The sequence below is a fragment of the Castor canadensis genome, chromosome 7, assembly GCF_047511655.1.
Source record: "Castor canadensis chromosome 7, mCasCan1.hap1v2, whole genome shotgun sequence".
In the NCBI taxonomy this organism is placed as follows: Eukaryota; Metazoa; Chordata; class Mammalia; order Rodentia; family Castoridae; genus Castor; species Castor canadensis.
In genome coordinates, this window is record NC_133392.1 from 131,545,136 (window position 1) to 131,561,685 (window position 16,550).

The following is a 16,550-nucleotide window of genomic DNA, read 5'->3' on the forward strand; positions in this document are numbered from 1 at the left end:
CTGGACAGAGGACCCATGTGATCCTTCCCTACTGTAGCCTGGGTGCTTGGTATGCAGAGTGAAGGGGTGTCCAGGTGCTCACAGGCTCCACTCACTGTGCTCTGGGAGCCAACAATGCAGAGGTGTCCTGTGGCTCCTCCCACAGAGGATGCCAGGGGGAGGTGCCTCCCTTGGAGAAGTGCCAGCCAGATCCAGCTCCCAGGGTTAGTCTGGATGCTGACTCTAGGCAGCTTGTGCAGGCCCAGTGAGTTACCTGATGACACAAGAGTCACCTGTCCCTCTACACTCCCCCACCCCTCTCATCTGGCCCTAGGAATTACACTGAACCCAAACCTCTGGGCTTCCCTACCTACGTTGGAGAGCCTTGTGGCTCAGTAGAGGGAGAACTGCAGGAGTAGACAATGTAGGGTCCTCCTCTGCCAACTGACCCCCCTCAGATGATCATGTCACCACTCAGGCATGCCACAGAGTCTGTCCATCCAATGAAGAAGGAATGCTCACCACTGGCTAGTGTTTTGGGGGTGCTTTGAGATTCTTGCTTGAAAGGGTCAATAGAAACAGTGAGTACAGTCATCCCTTTGTTGTGCACGCACAGCACCCAGACGTCTCTCCCAACACACACAGGTGCAGCCAGGCCAGCACAGAGAACAGTTCTCACCTCATCCAGTGCTAAATGGCTCAGCACTTCTGCCCACCTTGGTGTAGATAGGTGAATCAGGGTCATACCCCAGACTGCCATCTCTCCCATCTGGCAACACAGTGATGTTAGGATGTAAGTCAAAAGGCCAATGCTACCGTGCAAATCGATACTCCCAGATGTTCCTCACTGCAAATCTAATGTTCTTAGAACAGAGAACCATAGACTGCAGTGCCCATTGTGCACGGAAGCCACAGAAGTGTCACTGAGGTGGGGGAAAAGAATAGCTGGGAGATCCCAAGGCACAGGATTGTCCACCCCTGCCACCATTACTATGTGACTTTAGGGCAAATCCTTTAGGGCAAATCCCTCCTTATATTCCTCATCTATCAAGTGAGGGGACTGAATTAGACAACCAGTCTCTAGAACTCCATCAGGAGACTGCGGTGTAACTCAGTTCCCACAACAGAGAACCAAAGTTCAGACCAGACACCCAGAAAGTTAGCATTATACCTGGTTTCCATCACAGGACACGTATTGCAGGGTACCTCTTATCCCTGTTTGACTGGGACAGTCTTGATTTATTCCTGCTGTTCCTCTATCACTACTAGTAGTGCCCTTTCACTCTCAAAAGTGTGCCAATTTAGATGTTATCTTAAATGGCTACCCTGTGAACTATGGTGTAGTGAAAGAGATTTCCCTTCCTTCTCACATTTGGCCTTCTCTGTGTAAGTCAAAGGAGGGATTTGACTGCTCAAAGAACAGCTTTTGCTGAGTTGTGGTCTTCCATTGACAAAAATCAGATGATCTCCTGCATCATCTCCTGCCCTAGCCAAAGTACTATACGAAAAAGTTCTTGGGCTGGCAGAGGGGCTCAAGTGGTAGAGTGCCTGCCTAGGAAGCATGAGGCCCTGAGTTCAAACCCCAGTACCACCACCAAAAAAAAGAGAAAGTTCTTTTCCATAAACTCTGCTTCTTTCGAAGAGCTTAGACCTCTCTTCTTCTCTGGCTGTAAGCACTCTGCAATGGACCACATCTTGCTTTTCTCCTTGATTGCCAAGAAGCTCAGATAAAAACATAGCAGCATATAGTTTGATTGATTCAGTAGTGTTCTTTTTATCCCACCAACCCTAACTTTCTGCCCCATTTATATTTCTTTGCTCTGATTTGTTGTTCTCATTTACAGGTTTGTTGTATATCTAGTTTGTTCTTCTATAAATATGTTTTGTTATAATCCTTACACTGAATTCTTTGTGAATCAAGATTTAAAAATCAGAAAAGAAGTAAACTTTTAGGGTATTATTTTTAGCTAAAAGATGGAGTCATCTGCCCCTCCATAGCATGTCACAAGTCTGAAATCCTGCCATTTGAGAGACAAATTGTTGAATTGCATAGATTTGTGAATCTTCTGAGCACTCTGTAAGAGTGCAGTGAGTTGGTTATTCAAGCCCCTGCCAGCAAGACGAGGGCATGAAAGGAGCGTGGGGTCAGTATGCTAAGGACAGTATATGCTCACAGGAAAAGAGAAAAGCACAGAAACACTGGCTTCACTCAGGATGGGGAAGTGGAGTTCCTGAGAAAGGGCTGAGTGACAAATTGCCTTGATAGTATGCTGACACTGCCTCTTAGAAACCTGGGACCTTTCCAGGTGTGGTGGCACACTCAGAAGGTGGAGGCAGGAGGATCCCAAGTTCAAGGCCAGCCTGAGCTACGTAATGAGACCCTGTCTCAATAAAACGAGAGCTGGGAGTGTAGCTCAGTAGTAGAGCAATTGCCTAGCCTGTACAGGTTCTGGGTGGGATCCCTGGCACTACAAAAACAAGGACCTAGGGCCTTGGTAGGCTACCTGCTCTCTGTGGACCTCAGTTTTCTCAACTGGAAAGTCAGGAGGTTGGGCAAGACTGTCACAGTGATGTCTAGTTTTGATCACACCTCTGGGGAGAAGGTCCCAAGGATGCCTTAGAACTCAGAGAACCCAGATGATGTGGCATCCAGCTGGCTGAGAGATGTACACACAGGGGTCCACTCAGACCAGGTACCAGCCTTGTTCCCCATCTTGGCAAGGACTCCTTGTCAAGGAGCTACTTCTAGGGCCTTCCTGGTGCACAAAGGAACAAGAAAAGGCTGCAAAGCTGGAGGTACCTTCCAGAAGGATCTTCCTGTGCATTGTTTGGGTCAATGTGATGACCATAGCCATGTCCAAGTGTGAATTCCCATGGGCTGTGGTATGGTTTTCAGCTTTGCCCTTAAACACAGGCTGGCAGACCAGGCTAGCAAGGGGAAATAAAGATGAATAATGTCTCTTGGGGACATTTTCAGATCCAGGGCCAGAGAGAAAGACTAATGCAAAATAATCTACCCCTTGGAAAACTCACCCTGAACACCCACAGGCCTTCTTCCTGCTCTGGCCTTAGCACCATCTGCAGTTCATCCACCAGAGTCCACATCCATTGCCTTATCCAACCCCACTGTGGCCCCCAGGTACAGCAGAGGCAGGACTTACTGTTGCCCATTTCACAGGTTAGGCAGCAGAGACTTGATGAGCTCAAGCTCCCTTGGAATGGGTCAGAAGGGAACAAGAGCCCAGGCCTCCAGTCTTGACTGCCCTGCACTTCCAGAGCCTGCCCTGCTTCTGGCCTCCAATGTCCCACATAGCCAGTGTCAGAAACAGACATTTGCTGCAGAGGCCAGTGAGGCTAGGACAGGCAGTACTGGGGTGCAGGGAGCTTGGGTGCTGCATCTGGTTAACATTCTCTTATTAACCTTTTAGGGGTCTCACTAGTTTTGACTCTGAGCCCCAGTTGCCCAGGCTGTAGCATGTCACAGTAACTCTCTTCTCTTGTGTATGTGTGTGTGTGTATGTTTCTCTGTATGTGCTTTTGTTCCATAGAAGAGTGTGACTTCTCCTCTGGGGCCTTTGATCTCCAACACAGAACTAAAGGGGAGAAGAGGCCAGGACGGAGCCTCTCCCAGAATCCAGTGTGACACCTCTTGTGCCAGGACCAGGGATGACTGGGCCATGGACACAGACGTCTCCAGCATTCAGCCATTTGCATAGCACACGGGGGACTTGTGGGGGCCACTTGCCACTGCCAACTGAAACAATACAATGGCAATGCTGACATCCTTCATGACGTCACTACAGACATTCAGGCAGGAAGCACTGGCGTGCTTTCTGTCTGTGAAGTAGACGGCCATGCCTCACCAGTATGAATACCTTGGGCCCCAATGACGTGCTCTGAGTCCACTAGCAGCCAGTGACACTTGCAGATAAATAAAAAACAACAAAACAAAACAAAAGCTCCCAAAGTTGTCTTGGGGTCCGTTTCCACAGCTCTTGACCCATGTGGCCAAAGCTGGACAGCTCCTTGGGACACTTGGATTATTCATAAATGCAACCTGCCCCGACCCTTCCTAAGTAGTATCTCAAGTCTGTGTGAAGGTCATGGATCCTGAACAAAGCATCAAGGGTACCAAGAAGACAGAGGGAAGTCCCCGGAAGCGACTGACCAAGGGAGAGGCCATTCAGACCAGTGTTTCCTCTAGTACCCCATATGCAGGTGGTGGGACAGCTGCCACCCAGGAGAGCGCCCCCCAGGAGCTCCTAGCCCCGCAGCCCTTCCCAGGCCCCTCATCAGTCCTTAGGGAAGGCTCTCAGGAGAAAACAGGCCAGCAGCCGAAGCCCCCCCGTAGGCCCTCCGTTGAGGCCTCTGTCCACATCTCACAGCTTCCGCAGCACCCTCTGACACCAGCATTCATGTCGCCTGGAAAACCAGAGCATCTCCTGGAGGGGTCCACGTGGCAGCTGGTTGACCCTATGAGACCCGGACCCTCAAGCTCCTTTGTAGCCCCTGGGCTCCATCCACAGAGCCAGCTCCTCCCTTCCCATACCTCTATCCTTCCCCATGAGGACCTGCCTGGCATCCCCAAGGTCTTTGTGCCCCGTTCCTCACAGGTCTCCCTGAAGCCTGCAGAAGAGGCACACAAGAAAGAGAGGAAACCGCAGAAGCCAGGCAAGTACATCTGCCAATACTGCAGCCGGCCCTGCGCCAAGCCTAGTGTGCTACAGAAGCACATCCGCTCGCACACAGGAGAGAGACCCTACCCCTGTGGCCCCTGTGGCTTCTCCTTCAAGACCAAGAGTAACCTCTATAAGCACAGGAAGTCCCATGCCCACCGCATCAAAGCAGGCCTGGCCTCAGGTGCAGGTGGTGAGCTATTCCCTCCAGGACTGGAGATGGAAAGGATTCCTGGGGAGGAGTTTGAGGAGCCCACTGAGGGAGAAAGCACAGACTCTGAAGAAGAAACTGGCACCACATCTGGCCCCTCCACAGAGGCCTCCCCCAGACCTAAGCACCCACTCCTGTCCAGTGGTTTGTACAGCTCCGGGAGCCACAGCTCCAGCCACGAACGCTGCTCCCTGTCCCAGTCCAGCACAGCAACCTCGCTCGAGGACCCCACCCCATTTGCAGAACCTTCATCCGAGCATCCCATGAGCCACAAACCTGAAGACACCCACACAATTAAGCAGAAGCTGGCCCTTCGCCTGAGTGAGAGGAAGAAGGTGATTGACGAGCAGGCATTTCTGAGCCCGAGCAGCAAAGGCAGCACTGAGTCTGGGTACTTCTCACGCTCTGAGAGTGCTGAGCAGCAGGTCAGCCCCCCAAACACCAATGCTAAGTCCTACGCAGAGATCATTTTCGGCAAGTGTGGGCGGATTGGGCAACGGACCACCATGTTAACAGCCACCTCCACCCAACCCCTGCTGCCCCTGTCTGCTGAAGACAAGCCCAGCCTGGTGCCTTTGTCGGTACCCCGTACACAGGTGATTGAGCACATCACGAAGCTCATCACCATCAACGAGGCTGTGGTGGACACCAGTGAGATTGATAGCGTGAAGCCAAGGAGGAGCTCACTCACCAGGCGCAGCAGCATGGAGTCTCCCAAGTCTAGCCTCTATCGGGAGTCCCTGTCATCCCACAGCGAGAAGACGAAGCCGGAACAATCACTGCTGAGCTTCCAGCACCCCCCTAGCACCACCCCCCCTGTGCCTCTCCTGAGAAGCCACTCAATGCCTTCTGCCACCTGCACTATCAGCACCCCCCACCACACCTTCCGTGGTAGCTATTCCTTCGACGACCACATCACCGACTCCGAGGCCCCGAGCCGCAGCAGTCCCGTGTTTACCTCTCATCCCCGGATGCTGAAGCGCCAGCCGGCCATCGAACTACCTTTGGGAGGTGAATATAGTTCCGAGGAGCCTGGACCAAGCAGCAAAGATGCAGCCTCCAAGCCCTCAGATGAACCAGAACCCAAGGAAAGTGAATTGACCAAAAAGACCAAGAAGGGGTTGAAAATGAAAGGGGTGATCTATGAATGTACCATCTGTGGTGCTCGGTACAAGAAGAAGGATAACTACGAAGCCCATAAAAAGTACTACTGCTCGGAGCTCCAGATTACAAAGCCCCTCTCTGCAGGTGCTCATGCATCTCCTGAAGCTGAAAAGAGTCAGGCAGAGCGTGAGCCATGGTCCCAGATGATGCATTATAAACTGGGGGCCACCTTGGAACTCACTCCGCTGAGGAAGAGGAGGAAAGAGAAGAGTCTTGGGGATGAGGAAGAGCCGTCGGCCTTTGAGTTGACAAAAGGTCAGTTTGGCAGCCCTGGGCCATCTGACACTACTAGGAACCTTCCCCTGGAGTCCACCAAGTCACCAGCAGAACCATGTAAATCAGTGCCCTCCTTGGAGGGACCCACGAGCTTCCAGCTAAGGACTCCCAAGCCAGGGTCTGGGTCAGATCCAGGGAAAGAGAGGAGAACAATGTCCAAAGAAATTTCTGTCATCCAGCACACCAGCTCCTTTGAGAAATCTGACCCTCTCGAGCAGCCCAGTGGCCTAGAAGGGGAAGACAAGCCTCTGACCCAGTTCTCATCCCCACCGCCTGCCCCGCAAGGACGCTCAGCTCACTCCTTGCAGTCTAGGTTGGTCCGCCAGCCTAACATTCAGGTTCCCGAGATCCTGGTGACTGAGGAGGCAGACCGGCCAGACACAGAGCCTGAGCCACCTCCAAAGGAGCCGGAGAAGACAGAGGAGTTCCAGTGGCCTCAGCGCAGCCAGACACTTGCCCAACTCCCAGCTGAGAAGCTGCCACCCAAGAAGAAGAGACTGCGTCTGGCAGAGATGGCCCAGTCATCAGGGGAGTCCAGTTTTGAGTCATCCTTGCCTCTGTCTCGGAGCCCGAGCCAGGAAAGCAGTGTTTCTCTGAGCAGCTCCAGCCGCTCAGCCTCGTTCGACAGGGATGACCATGGGAAAGCCGAGGCCCCTGGGGCCTCATTGGACATACGCTCCAAACCCTTGGGCACCCACATGCTGACTGTCCCCAGCCACCACCCGCAGGCCCGAGAGATGCGGAGGTCAGCTTCAGAGCAGAGTCCTAATGTGTCCCATTCTGTACACATGACTGAGACACGCAGCAAATCATTTGACTGTGGTAGCTTGTCCTTGACAGGCACCTCTGCAGGAGCCCCAGCCACTCCATCGATCCCACCAGCCCCACCAGCCCCTCCAGAGAGAAGAAAATGCTTTTTGGTGAGACAGGCCTCTCTGAGCAGACCTCCAGAAACCGAGCCAGAGGCTACCCCCAAGGGAAGGCAGGACAGCGAGGAACCACAGCCCTCTTCTGGAAAACCTTCGGCCAAAAGCTTGGTGTCCCAGATCTCCTTGGCAGCCACCTCACATAGTGGGCACCCGGGAGGCAAGACCCAGGTGCAGGACAGGCCCCCACTGGGGTCCACCCCACCCTACACAGAAGCCCTGCAGGTGTTCCATGCCCCTGTCACTCAACTGCCTCTGCAAGAGAAGCCATACCTGCCCCCACCCGTCTCCCTCTTCTCCTTCCAGCACCTCTTGCAGCATGAACCAGGACAGTCTTCAGAATTCTTCTCCACACAGGCCATGGCCAGCCTTCTCTCCTCCCCTTATTCCATGCCTCCACTCTCTCCCTCCTTATTCCAAGCCCCGCCACTTCCTCTTCAACCAACTGTTCTGCACCCAGGCCAGCTCCATCTCCCCCAGCTCCTGCCTCACCCTCCCAACATCCCCTTCCGGCAGCCTCCCTCATTTCTCCCCATGCCATGCCCTGCCTCTTCAGCACTTTCTTCTGGGTTTTTCCTGCCTCTGCAATCCCAGTTTGCGCTGCAGCTCCCTGGCGATGTGGAAAGTCATCTGCCCCCAGTCAAAACCAGCCTGGCTCCGCTTGCAGCAGGACCTTCTGGCCCCTCCATCAGCACAGAGTACAGCAGTGACATCCGACTGCCTTCTGTGGCTACCCCAGCCAGCTCCTCAGCATCCACATCAGCCCCGCTGCTGGCCTTGCCTGCCTGTCCAGACACCATGGTGTCCCTGGTTGTGCCCGTCCGCATTCAGACCAACATGCCGTCCTATGGGAGTGCGATGTACACCACCCTTTCTCAAATCTTGGTCACCCAGTCCCAAGGCAGCTCAACAAGTGTGGCTCTTCCCAAGTGTGAGGAGCCCCCATCTAAAGCTATGTATGAGGCTGAACCTGGACCATCTGGCCTAAGTGAAGAGCAGGGCAAAGGTTTCCAGACTCCATACCTGAGAGTGCCTGTGACATTACCTGAAAGGAAAGACACCTCCCTGTCACCAGAGGATGTCCTGAGCCTGGAGGGGTGCTCATCCACAGCTGGAGGAAGCAAGCGTGTCCTTTCCCCAGCAGGCAGCCTTGAACTTACCATGGAAACCCAGCAACAAAAAAGGGTGAAGGAAGAGGAAGTTTCCAAGGTTGATGAGAAACTGGAGCTGGTGAAACCATGCAGTGTGGTGCTGACCAATACCGAGGACGGAAAGAGGACAGAGAAATCCCACTTGGGCGGCCAGGGCCGGGGCAGGAGGGAGTCAGAAACCCTGTCCAGCCTGTCCCCAGATCCATCTGACCCAAAGGAAATTCCTCCCCTCCCTCATCCCACATTACCACATGGGTCAACCCCTGGATCAGAAGCTTTGAAGGAGTATGTCCAACCACCTGGCAAATCTTACCGAAGAGGGCTGTCCCCACTAAGCATGAAGAAAGAAGATTCAAAGGAACAACTCGATCTCCCTCCCCTGGCACCTCCCAGCTCTCTGCCTCTGTCAGAAACATCCCGCAGACCAGCCAAGTCACAAGAAGGTACGGACTCAAAGAAGGTACTGCAGTTCCCCAGCCTCCACACGACCACTAATGTCAGTTGGTGCTATTTAAACTACATTAAGCCAAATCACATCCAGCATGCAGATAGGAGGTCCTCTGTTTACGCTGGTTGGTGCATAAGTTTGTACAACCCCAACCTTCCGGGGATTTCCACTAAAGCTGCTTTGTCCCTCCTGAGGTCTAAGCAGAAGGTGAGCAAAGAGACATACACCATGGCCACAGCTCCGCATCCTGAAGCAGGAAGGCTGGTGCCATCCAGCTCCCGCAAGCCCCGCATGACAGAGGTAAGTTCAGTCTTGCTTTTCTTACTGCTGAGTTCCAAACCCCCCAATGAGCTTTTAAGGCTGCGTTGTCTTCAGGTTAAGTTCATAGAACTAGAACTGGGTGAGGAGGGCAGATTTTCTCTATGGCAGCTGTGATCAGTAACTTTACAAGGAAATATATTTATTGGGTTTCTTTGTCAGTATGTCCCTTGCATCATTGGAATACATTTCAATAAATGTATTAGTAAAGTCATCCTTCTCTTCCATGAGCTTCTACTGTAAAATCAAAATTTCAGTCTTGGCAAGGAAAAAAGTAATTCTCCAAAAGAGTTGTAAAACTTGGGTGATGAGAATGCCTAAAGCAATTTTAGAACTTTTTACCTCTCCTTTATCATATGGTTCTCCCTTGTCTTTTTAGGCTTTTCCTGCTTTGCTTACTTCCACATCTGCTATTTCTATTCTCTACTATCACTTAAAATCTTCCCATTTCCAAAGATTCTAGCATTTGACACAAACCACTCCTGAAAAAATCTTCTTTCTGTAAGTAAGATAGTGAATAGAGCTGAGCTGCAGTGGTCTCCTTCACCTGAAGGAGGCACTGTCACTGACAACCTGACCCAGATGTGCTATGTAGGCTCATATTTGCTCCTTCATTACCTCTGACCTGAGGCTACATCAGGAGCTATAAAATGAACTGATCCCCTGCAAAATCAGCAAGTTTGAACTTTGATAATTCTAATTTGCATAAACAAAAGACACTGCTCTATCCTGACAGGGCTAGCCTGAGGATTCAGATAATGATGGCATTTGTGAAATGACCAATGGTCATCTTTGTTGAGCAGCCTCACTATGCCAGGTACTGTTCTGGGTTTAGGAACCCAGTCATTGCTTGCCTTCACCTCTGAGGCAGCATTACCTATTTCACTCCATAGATAAGGGAACCAAGCGTCAGAGGCTGAGAGAGGTTAAGGACACTTGGAACATGGTTGGCAATCCCAGTCTGACTCTAAAGAGTCTATTTTCTTCTTTAAATTATTTAAGGAAAGAAAACCTTAAAAGATGATTGCAAATTTAAAGAGCTTACTAGTATGTCTTCCAACTGGTTGCTTTGACCAAATCAGGCACAGATCCCCTAAACTGAACTCATATTGTAAATTGAGGAGCAAAACTACATTCTATAACTCCCCACATATTCATACTTTCCTATTTCATCATGGAGTGAATATTGTGCATTGAATCTGTCCTTAACTCAGCTGGATATTCTTCACAAACTGCTTTCCAAATTTTTTCTTTAGATATCTTTGTCAGTCTACAGACTTTTCTGAACAAGATTTTTTTTTTTTTTACCATAAACATCATATTGATGTGTCTCCTACTAGCTGCGGCTACTGCAAGATGCTCTTATAATTATACTCATAACTTCGGGGGCACCTACTATGCTAAACTTTACTTTCATTCTCACAACTACCGTGAAAGTTAAGATGCAAAATCACCATTTGATAGAAAAATCAAGGCACAGAGAGGCTAAGTAATTTGCACGAAACCACAAAGTAAATGGTAGAGACTGTTTTCAAAACCAGAACTCACTCTGAAGCCCTTATAAATGACCTCGGCTGCCTCTATTCCCTAATGAAGAATCGTACAGGCCACTTAAGCAAAACAAAGTGTTCATTTGGTTCAATTGGAGTTGACAATCATTTGTTTATAATGCTGCTTTCCTAAAATGAGCTAAAACCTGTAAACTTTTCCTTGGAATGTTCCTTCTGATTCAAAAACATGTTTCCTGCCAAAAGTATACCCATCTAGTTCATTGATTTAACTGCCTGGTCTACAATTTTACTTCTCTCTCTGGCCTCTGCTTGCGTATCTCTCACCATCTCCTGGTACAACCCAGCCCATCTTTGGATAATGCTTTAAGAAAGTTCTCTGTTTCCTTGAGCAGATAGTTGCCACCATGTGGCTTCTATTCTCTGTTAGTAAATTGTGAAGATATCCTTTAGTTGATCTTAGCATTTCAAAGCTTTTCCTAACCATCTTCTTGCAGGTCTGTGCCACCCTGTTACATTTGAGTTTGGTCATACATATTTGTGTGTGTGCGTGTGTGCGTGTTTGTGTGTGTAAGCCCTGGAGAAACCTGGACTTGTATAAAAGGCCACTTTGCCATCACATTCATTTCCTTAGGTTTCTCCTTCCTTTTTTGTCCTTGGGGGTCATTTTGACAACCACAGCACTGATCCTGATTATGAACAAGGATCCAGGTGCCCAGGTTTGAATCCCACCACCTCACCTACTAGCCATGTGACCTGGGATTAGTTACTTAACCTTACTGTGCCTTGGTTTCTCCATCTGTAAAATAGGGGTAATAATACTTATCTCATAGGACTAGGGAGATAATTAAATAAATTAAAATATGCAAAGTGTGCTTAGAACTGTACTTGGCACATTGACGGCCAGCAAATGTCTTTAGCTTATTCTTAGTATTATCATTAAAAGCTAAAGTGGATCCCAGGTTTCCTACTCAATTGTAGCACTGTGTTTCCTGGTAAAGTGGTACCTTACCACTGAAACCAACCTCCTCCAGTGTGGTGCAGACATCATAGCAGGTTGTGAGGGAGTCACTGACCATTAGCCTGATAGGCCCTGGTCCCTCTGTGGATCACAAGCCAGATGGGAGTAGAAATAGCATGTTCTGGAAACCCGTGAGTACTGCTCTACTAAAGCAGCAGTCTAAATTCATGCTTGGTTTCCACTCCCTACCTCCACTCTGAAAGATTACAGAAGTTGGCCCTACAGGAGATCTTTAAGATAGGCTAAACCTACCCTCAGACACCGAGGCCCAGAGAGGTGAAGCAGTCCTTACAGGGCAGCTCGGCATGAAGTGACTACCTAATGCTGGATCTCAGATCCTTTGGTTGCCAGTCAGGTGCTTTTTCACTCAGTCCCACTGGCCCCAGTCACCCGCTTGGCACCATTGCTTCCTACACAAGAGCAGAGAATACTCACCCCAACCCCCCAGGCGATTATTGGAATAGTGGAAGATGCTGAGAAGAACAAAGTCAATGCCAGCCCTCCCCATGGAGTCCAGTCTCACTGAGCCTCAAAGCTCTACAAACAGAATGGGCTCCCAGAGAGCAGCAGCCCAAGGCCTGCACAGCCTCTCTGGACCTTGGTCAGTGTTGTCTGGCTCCGGTTATTGGTCCTAGCTCAGGAAGGCTAGGGTCCTGGAAGCCGTAACCTGTGCTCTGCTCCCAGCTCTGCCCTTAACCTTCTGGGTGGTCTTGGCTTTCTGATCTATCAGTGAGAAGTGCACCAGTCAACCTCCATAGGCAGAGTAGAGCCTTCCTTTGTTTGTTCAACATCCTTTAAGCATCTTTTCTGAGGCAGCCCTGTTTTGGGTGCTAAGGTGACTGAGGAGGGTGAGATAAGGACCTGTCTTCAGTAGCTCCAACACCAGTGTAAAAGACAAAACAAACCCCACTCCTACAGGAAGGTTAACCTGAAAAAGCAGGCCAGAATCTGAACATGGAGAGGGGCTGCGCCGGTGGGGGGTCAGCTCCTTGATCCTGTCAAATGGGGCTGATGGCATTTCTCCAGCAAGGAGTGAGGGGGATTGATTGCAGTACCACTCAAGACAGTGGTGTTAGAACACTTCTGACCCAGAGTGCAAGTTTCACCAGCTATGGTTTTTGTCATCCCTGCGGTGGATAGGTGCACCTCCCATCGCTGGTTTCCCCGGAAGGCCCGAAAGACATAGCTAGAGTGGAGAAGGAAGAGGAGAAGCGAGGGAAGCCAGAGGAGGATGCGCCTGCCTCCAAGAGAGGGGAGCCAACGAGGGTCAAAATCTTCGAAGGAGGGTAAGATGCACACTTGGTTTTCAGTCTGTTCCTTGTGCAGTAAGAGCCCGCGCCATCTGTGTGGGGGGCACAGGTGTCTCTCAGCAGGACAGTGCTCACGGTTCCTGCAGCGCCTGTCCAAATTATGGAACTTGAAGTCCACTCCACCCCTGTGTGAAAATGCTGCCAGGGGCTCCTTGGTGGGGACATGTGATACTGGGTGTTTGCTGAGGATCTGAGGGGTCCAGGCCTTTCTCCACCCTGGATTCTCAGCTCCTGGCTGGGTTTCTCAATCCTGCAAAGGGGGTGACGGTGAGCCTCTCTGCTCCTATGTAGACTACCATGTCCTTTGGTCCTGCCCAGGTCATACCTAATTGCCCATGAGACTGTTTGAATGGCAGAGAGCACATTACACAGCTGCCCGTTATGACTGGCTGGGCCTCGGCTCACTGGTTAGAGAAGATTTTGAATCTTCTGGTTATTTGCCTTCTGTGCTCATTTATGGAAACCTGATGTGCTACACATATCAGAACTCATCACTTTAGGGACCCTGTGGGCTCTATCTAGAAGGACACCCTTGCTTCAGATGTGCTTTGTGGAAGTTTTGTGCCAGCTGTGTTCTGTGTGGCCACGTGTTTGCTTCCAGGATGTGGTGTCTGTGAGCAGGTGCCTTGGTGTCTGTCTCAGGGTCCTGTGTCTATGTCCCTCTTGTGACCAGGGTGGTCCCTATCCTATACAATCCTGAGGGACAATGGTATAGAGGAAAACTGGCTTCTGGAGCAAGACAAGCCCTGTGAGTCTTGGCCAACACAGACTGTCACTGGGGGACTCTGATTCTCCAGCACCTGCAAGTGACTAACATGGGGTCAGAGTGACAGGTGTCTCAAATGGCAGGTGCAAGAGTCCTCTGGAAGGTTGGGGAAGAGGGCAAAGAGTGCCATGCTCCCCAGAGATACCAGTTGGTGTCCTCTGGTGGCACTGGCCAGAGGGGCTCTCAGGAGGAGTACTGGTTATCACAGTGATAGGGACAGGGTCAGAGATGACAAACATCAAACAAATACCAGTAGTGGCTCCTTTGAAGTACAATGAACCAAAGGTGTTTTCAAAACGCTGATCCTCTTTTTCTGCTTTGGGCCCATGGTTTTCTGTTCCTGCCGTTTGGTTAGAGCGCCCTCGTGTGTTACTGTGTTCTCATGCCACTAGGTCCTTTGAAGGCTGCAGAGACTGGATTCAGGATCCATGCATCCAGTGGCTATGATATGCCCTCTTCACTGGTTTGGGAACTATCTCTGGGGCTCTGAGGGGCTGCATGGTGTTCACTGGTGGTAAGGAGCCTGTATCTTTGCAGCTTTGTGTGTGTGCTTGAAGAGCCAGGTGCCTCCAGAATGGACACCTGGCTCCACAAGACCCCTAGCTGCCATGTCTCTGGGCTAAGCCTCTGGACAGGTGACTGGCAAGATCCTCTCCCTGTCCAGCTGCCTGCTGGACATCTCTACCTTCATCTGAAAGGTGAAAGGTCACATATGAGTCCCCTTCTCTTTCTGCAGTCTGAACACTGTCTCCAACCTCTTCTATGTCCTATGCAGGTTGTCACTTAGTCACTCACTGTTTCAGATTCCCTCTCTTTCGAGGACCATACATAACTTGTGCCCTGGAGCAGTGGTTCTGCTTTCTCCTGTCCAAGTGTGACTATCCCCCACCTCTCCACCTCTCAATGTCCTGGTCTCTGAAGAAGACATTAACATACCTTGGGGGAGTGGGAGATCCTGTAAGGCCTGTGGGGAGGGTGTGATTCACAGGAGCCCATCACCAGCATGTCCAGCTCCTTGCCTCCATCTGGGATACCTCACTCTGCTGTCGGCTGTGGGAAGTGTCATTCCCATGCTTCCATATCATATCCGAATTGCATTAAAAGGGGTTTATGAAGCTGCTGTCACCCCTCAGGGGTATTTGAAATTGTTGGGGAGGAGAAGAGGGCATCTCATGGATGGGGCTAGGGTTGCTGACCATCCAGTTGATCAACTATGCAACCACTGTTTCATGAGGTCACCAAGGGTGCCCCTGCCCTGAAATTCTGAATGCATCCTTCATATCTACCCATTGGCGTCATACTAGGGTATTGCTTAGACTTGGTTCCTCCTTCTCCATTTCTTTCTCTCTTTCTTTCTTTTCTTTCCTTTCTTTCTTTCAAAATGAGTATCTACTTTTCCATTCCAGTACATGCTGGAGAAGGGTTTGCAATGGGACTTGTTCATTGGGTTCACTGGATTCAGGCCAGTAGAGGCCCAGAGAGGAAGAAGGAAAGATTGGTCCATTGAGTACCTGTTCCTAAAGCTTCCACCCAGGGCTTCTTTTTTTTTTTTTTTTTTTTCATTTTTCTTTTATTATTCATATGTGCATACAAGGCTTGGTTTATTTCTCCCCCCTGCCCCCACCCCCTCCCTTACCACCCACTCCACCCCCTCCCGCTCCCCCCCTCAATACCCAGCAGAAACTATTTTGCCCTTATCTCTAATTTTGTTGTAGAGAGAGTATAAGCAATAATAGGAAGGAACAAGGGGTTTTGCTGGTTGAGATAAGGATAGCTATACAGGGCATTGACTCATTGGGTTCACTGGATTCAGGCCAGTAGAGGCCCAGAGAGGAAGAAGGAAAGATTGGTCCATTGAGTACCTGTTCCTAAAGCTTCCACCCAGGGCTTCTGCTCCTGTCCATTGGCCAGAGGAACTCATGTGGCCTTACCAAGCCCCTGGGAACAGGGAAGTACAGTCCCACCTGTACTTGGCAGAACCAGAAACTAGTTGGTAGCTAGTACTGGTGATAATGCCAGTCTACATATGTCTGTGACTTGTTAGTTTTACTCAACAGTGTTTTCAAAATGTGTCCATGCTAATATGTACAGATCCAGGTCACAATGAGTGAATAAGCCAGGAAGAGAAGAGTGGATGCTGTGTGCCTAGCACCCTTGAATTGTTTTATCACTAATCAAGTTCTCTGTACTCTTTTCTTTGACCTACAGTCCAGCAATTGATCAAAGAGTCAGTCCTTCATGGAAGATCTATTTAATCAGTGCCTTACAGGTGCTCTGGGTCCAAAGACCCAGACAGGGGCAAACCATCATCCATCCCTCAAGGTGCTTAGGCACACCATCAAAGTGGCAACACAAGTCCAGTGCTGAGGGATGGATAGTGAGGGCTGAGGAGCTCACAGACAGAAGGATGACTGGGGGCTGGAGCAGCTAGCCTATAGGCCGGGCCTGGCAGGGCGGTGAAAGGGAACAGATGAGAGGTGAGGGAAGCTGGCCAGAAGCCTTAGAACAATGGCAGCCTCAGTGTCTGACCAATGGGACTCATTTCTTCTTGCCTGAGTGCCCCCCTTGTCGATGTCATCCAATTCCTTGGCTTTCTACCTCACCACTGGTTTGGGACCTTACTCCTGAACTGCAGACCCTTGCTTTGGACTTCTTCCAGCCTCTTTGCCTGGGAGATCCACATTTCCTCAAATTCAGCCTGAGCCAACCAAGCCCTCTCACTCCCACCCATAGCATCTCCTACATCCAGCCCTCAGATGACACACCTATCCCTTCTCACTCAAACCTCAGCATCAT

The 16,550-nt window shown here is 50.4% G+C and overlaps 1 protein-coding gene across 2 annotated transcripts in view; it reads left to right on the top strand.

Annotated features, from left to right (window-relative positions):
* Hivep3 (HIVEP zinc finger 3) overlaps nucleotides 1-16,550 on the top strand; it is a 118,603-nt gene that overhangs the window by 58,837 nt on the left and 43,216 nt on the right. For both annotated transcript variants that reach the window (XM_020167989.2, XM_074080436.1), the window contains exons 3-4: nucleotides 3,528-9,131; nucleotides 12,819-12,964. In XM_020167989.2, coding sequence (XP_020023578.2) covers nucleotides 4,083-9,131; nucleotides 12,819-12,964 — 5,195 coding nt within the window. In that variant the 5' untranslated portion in view covers nucleotides 3,528-4,082. The remainder of the gene's footprint in view (nucleotides 1-3,527; nucleotides 9,132-12,818; nucleotides 12,965-16,550) is intronic.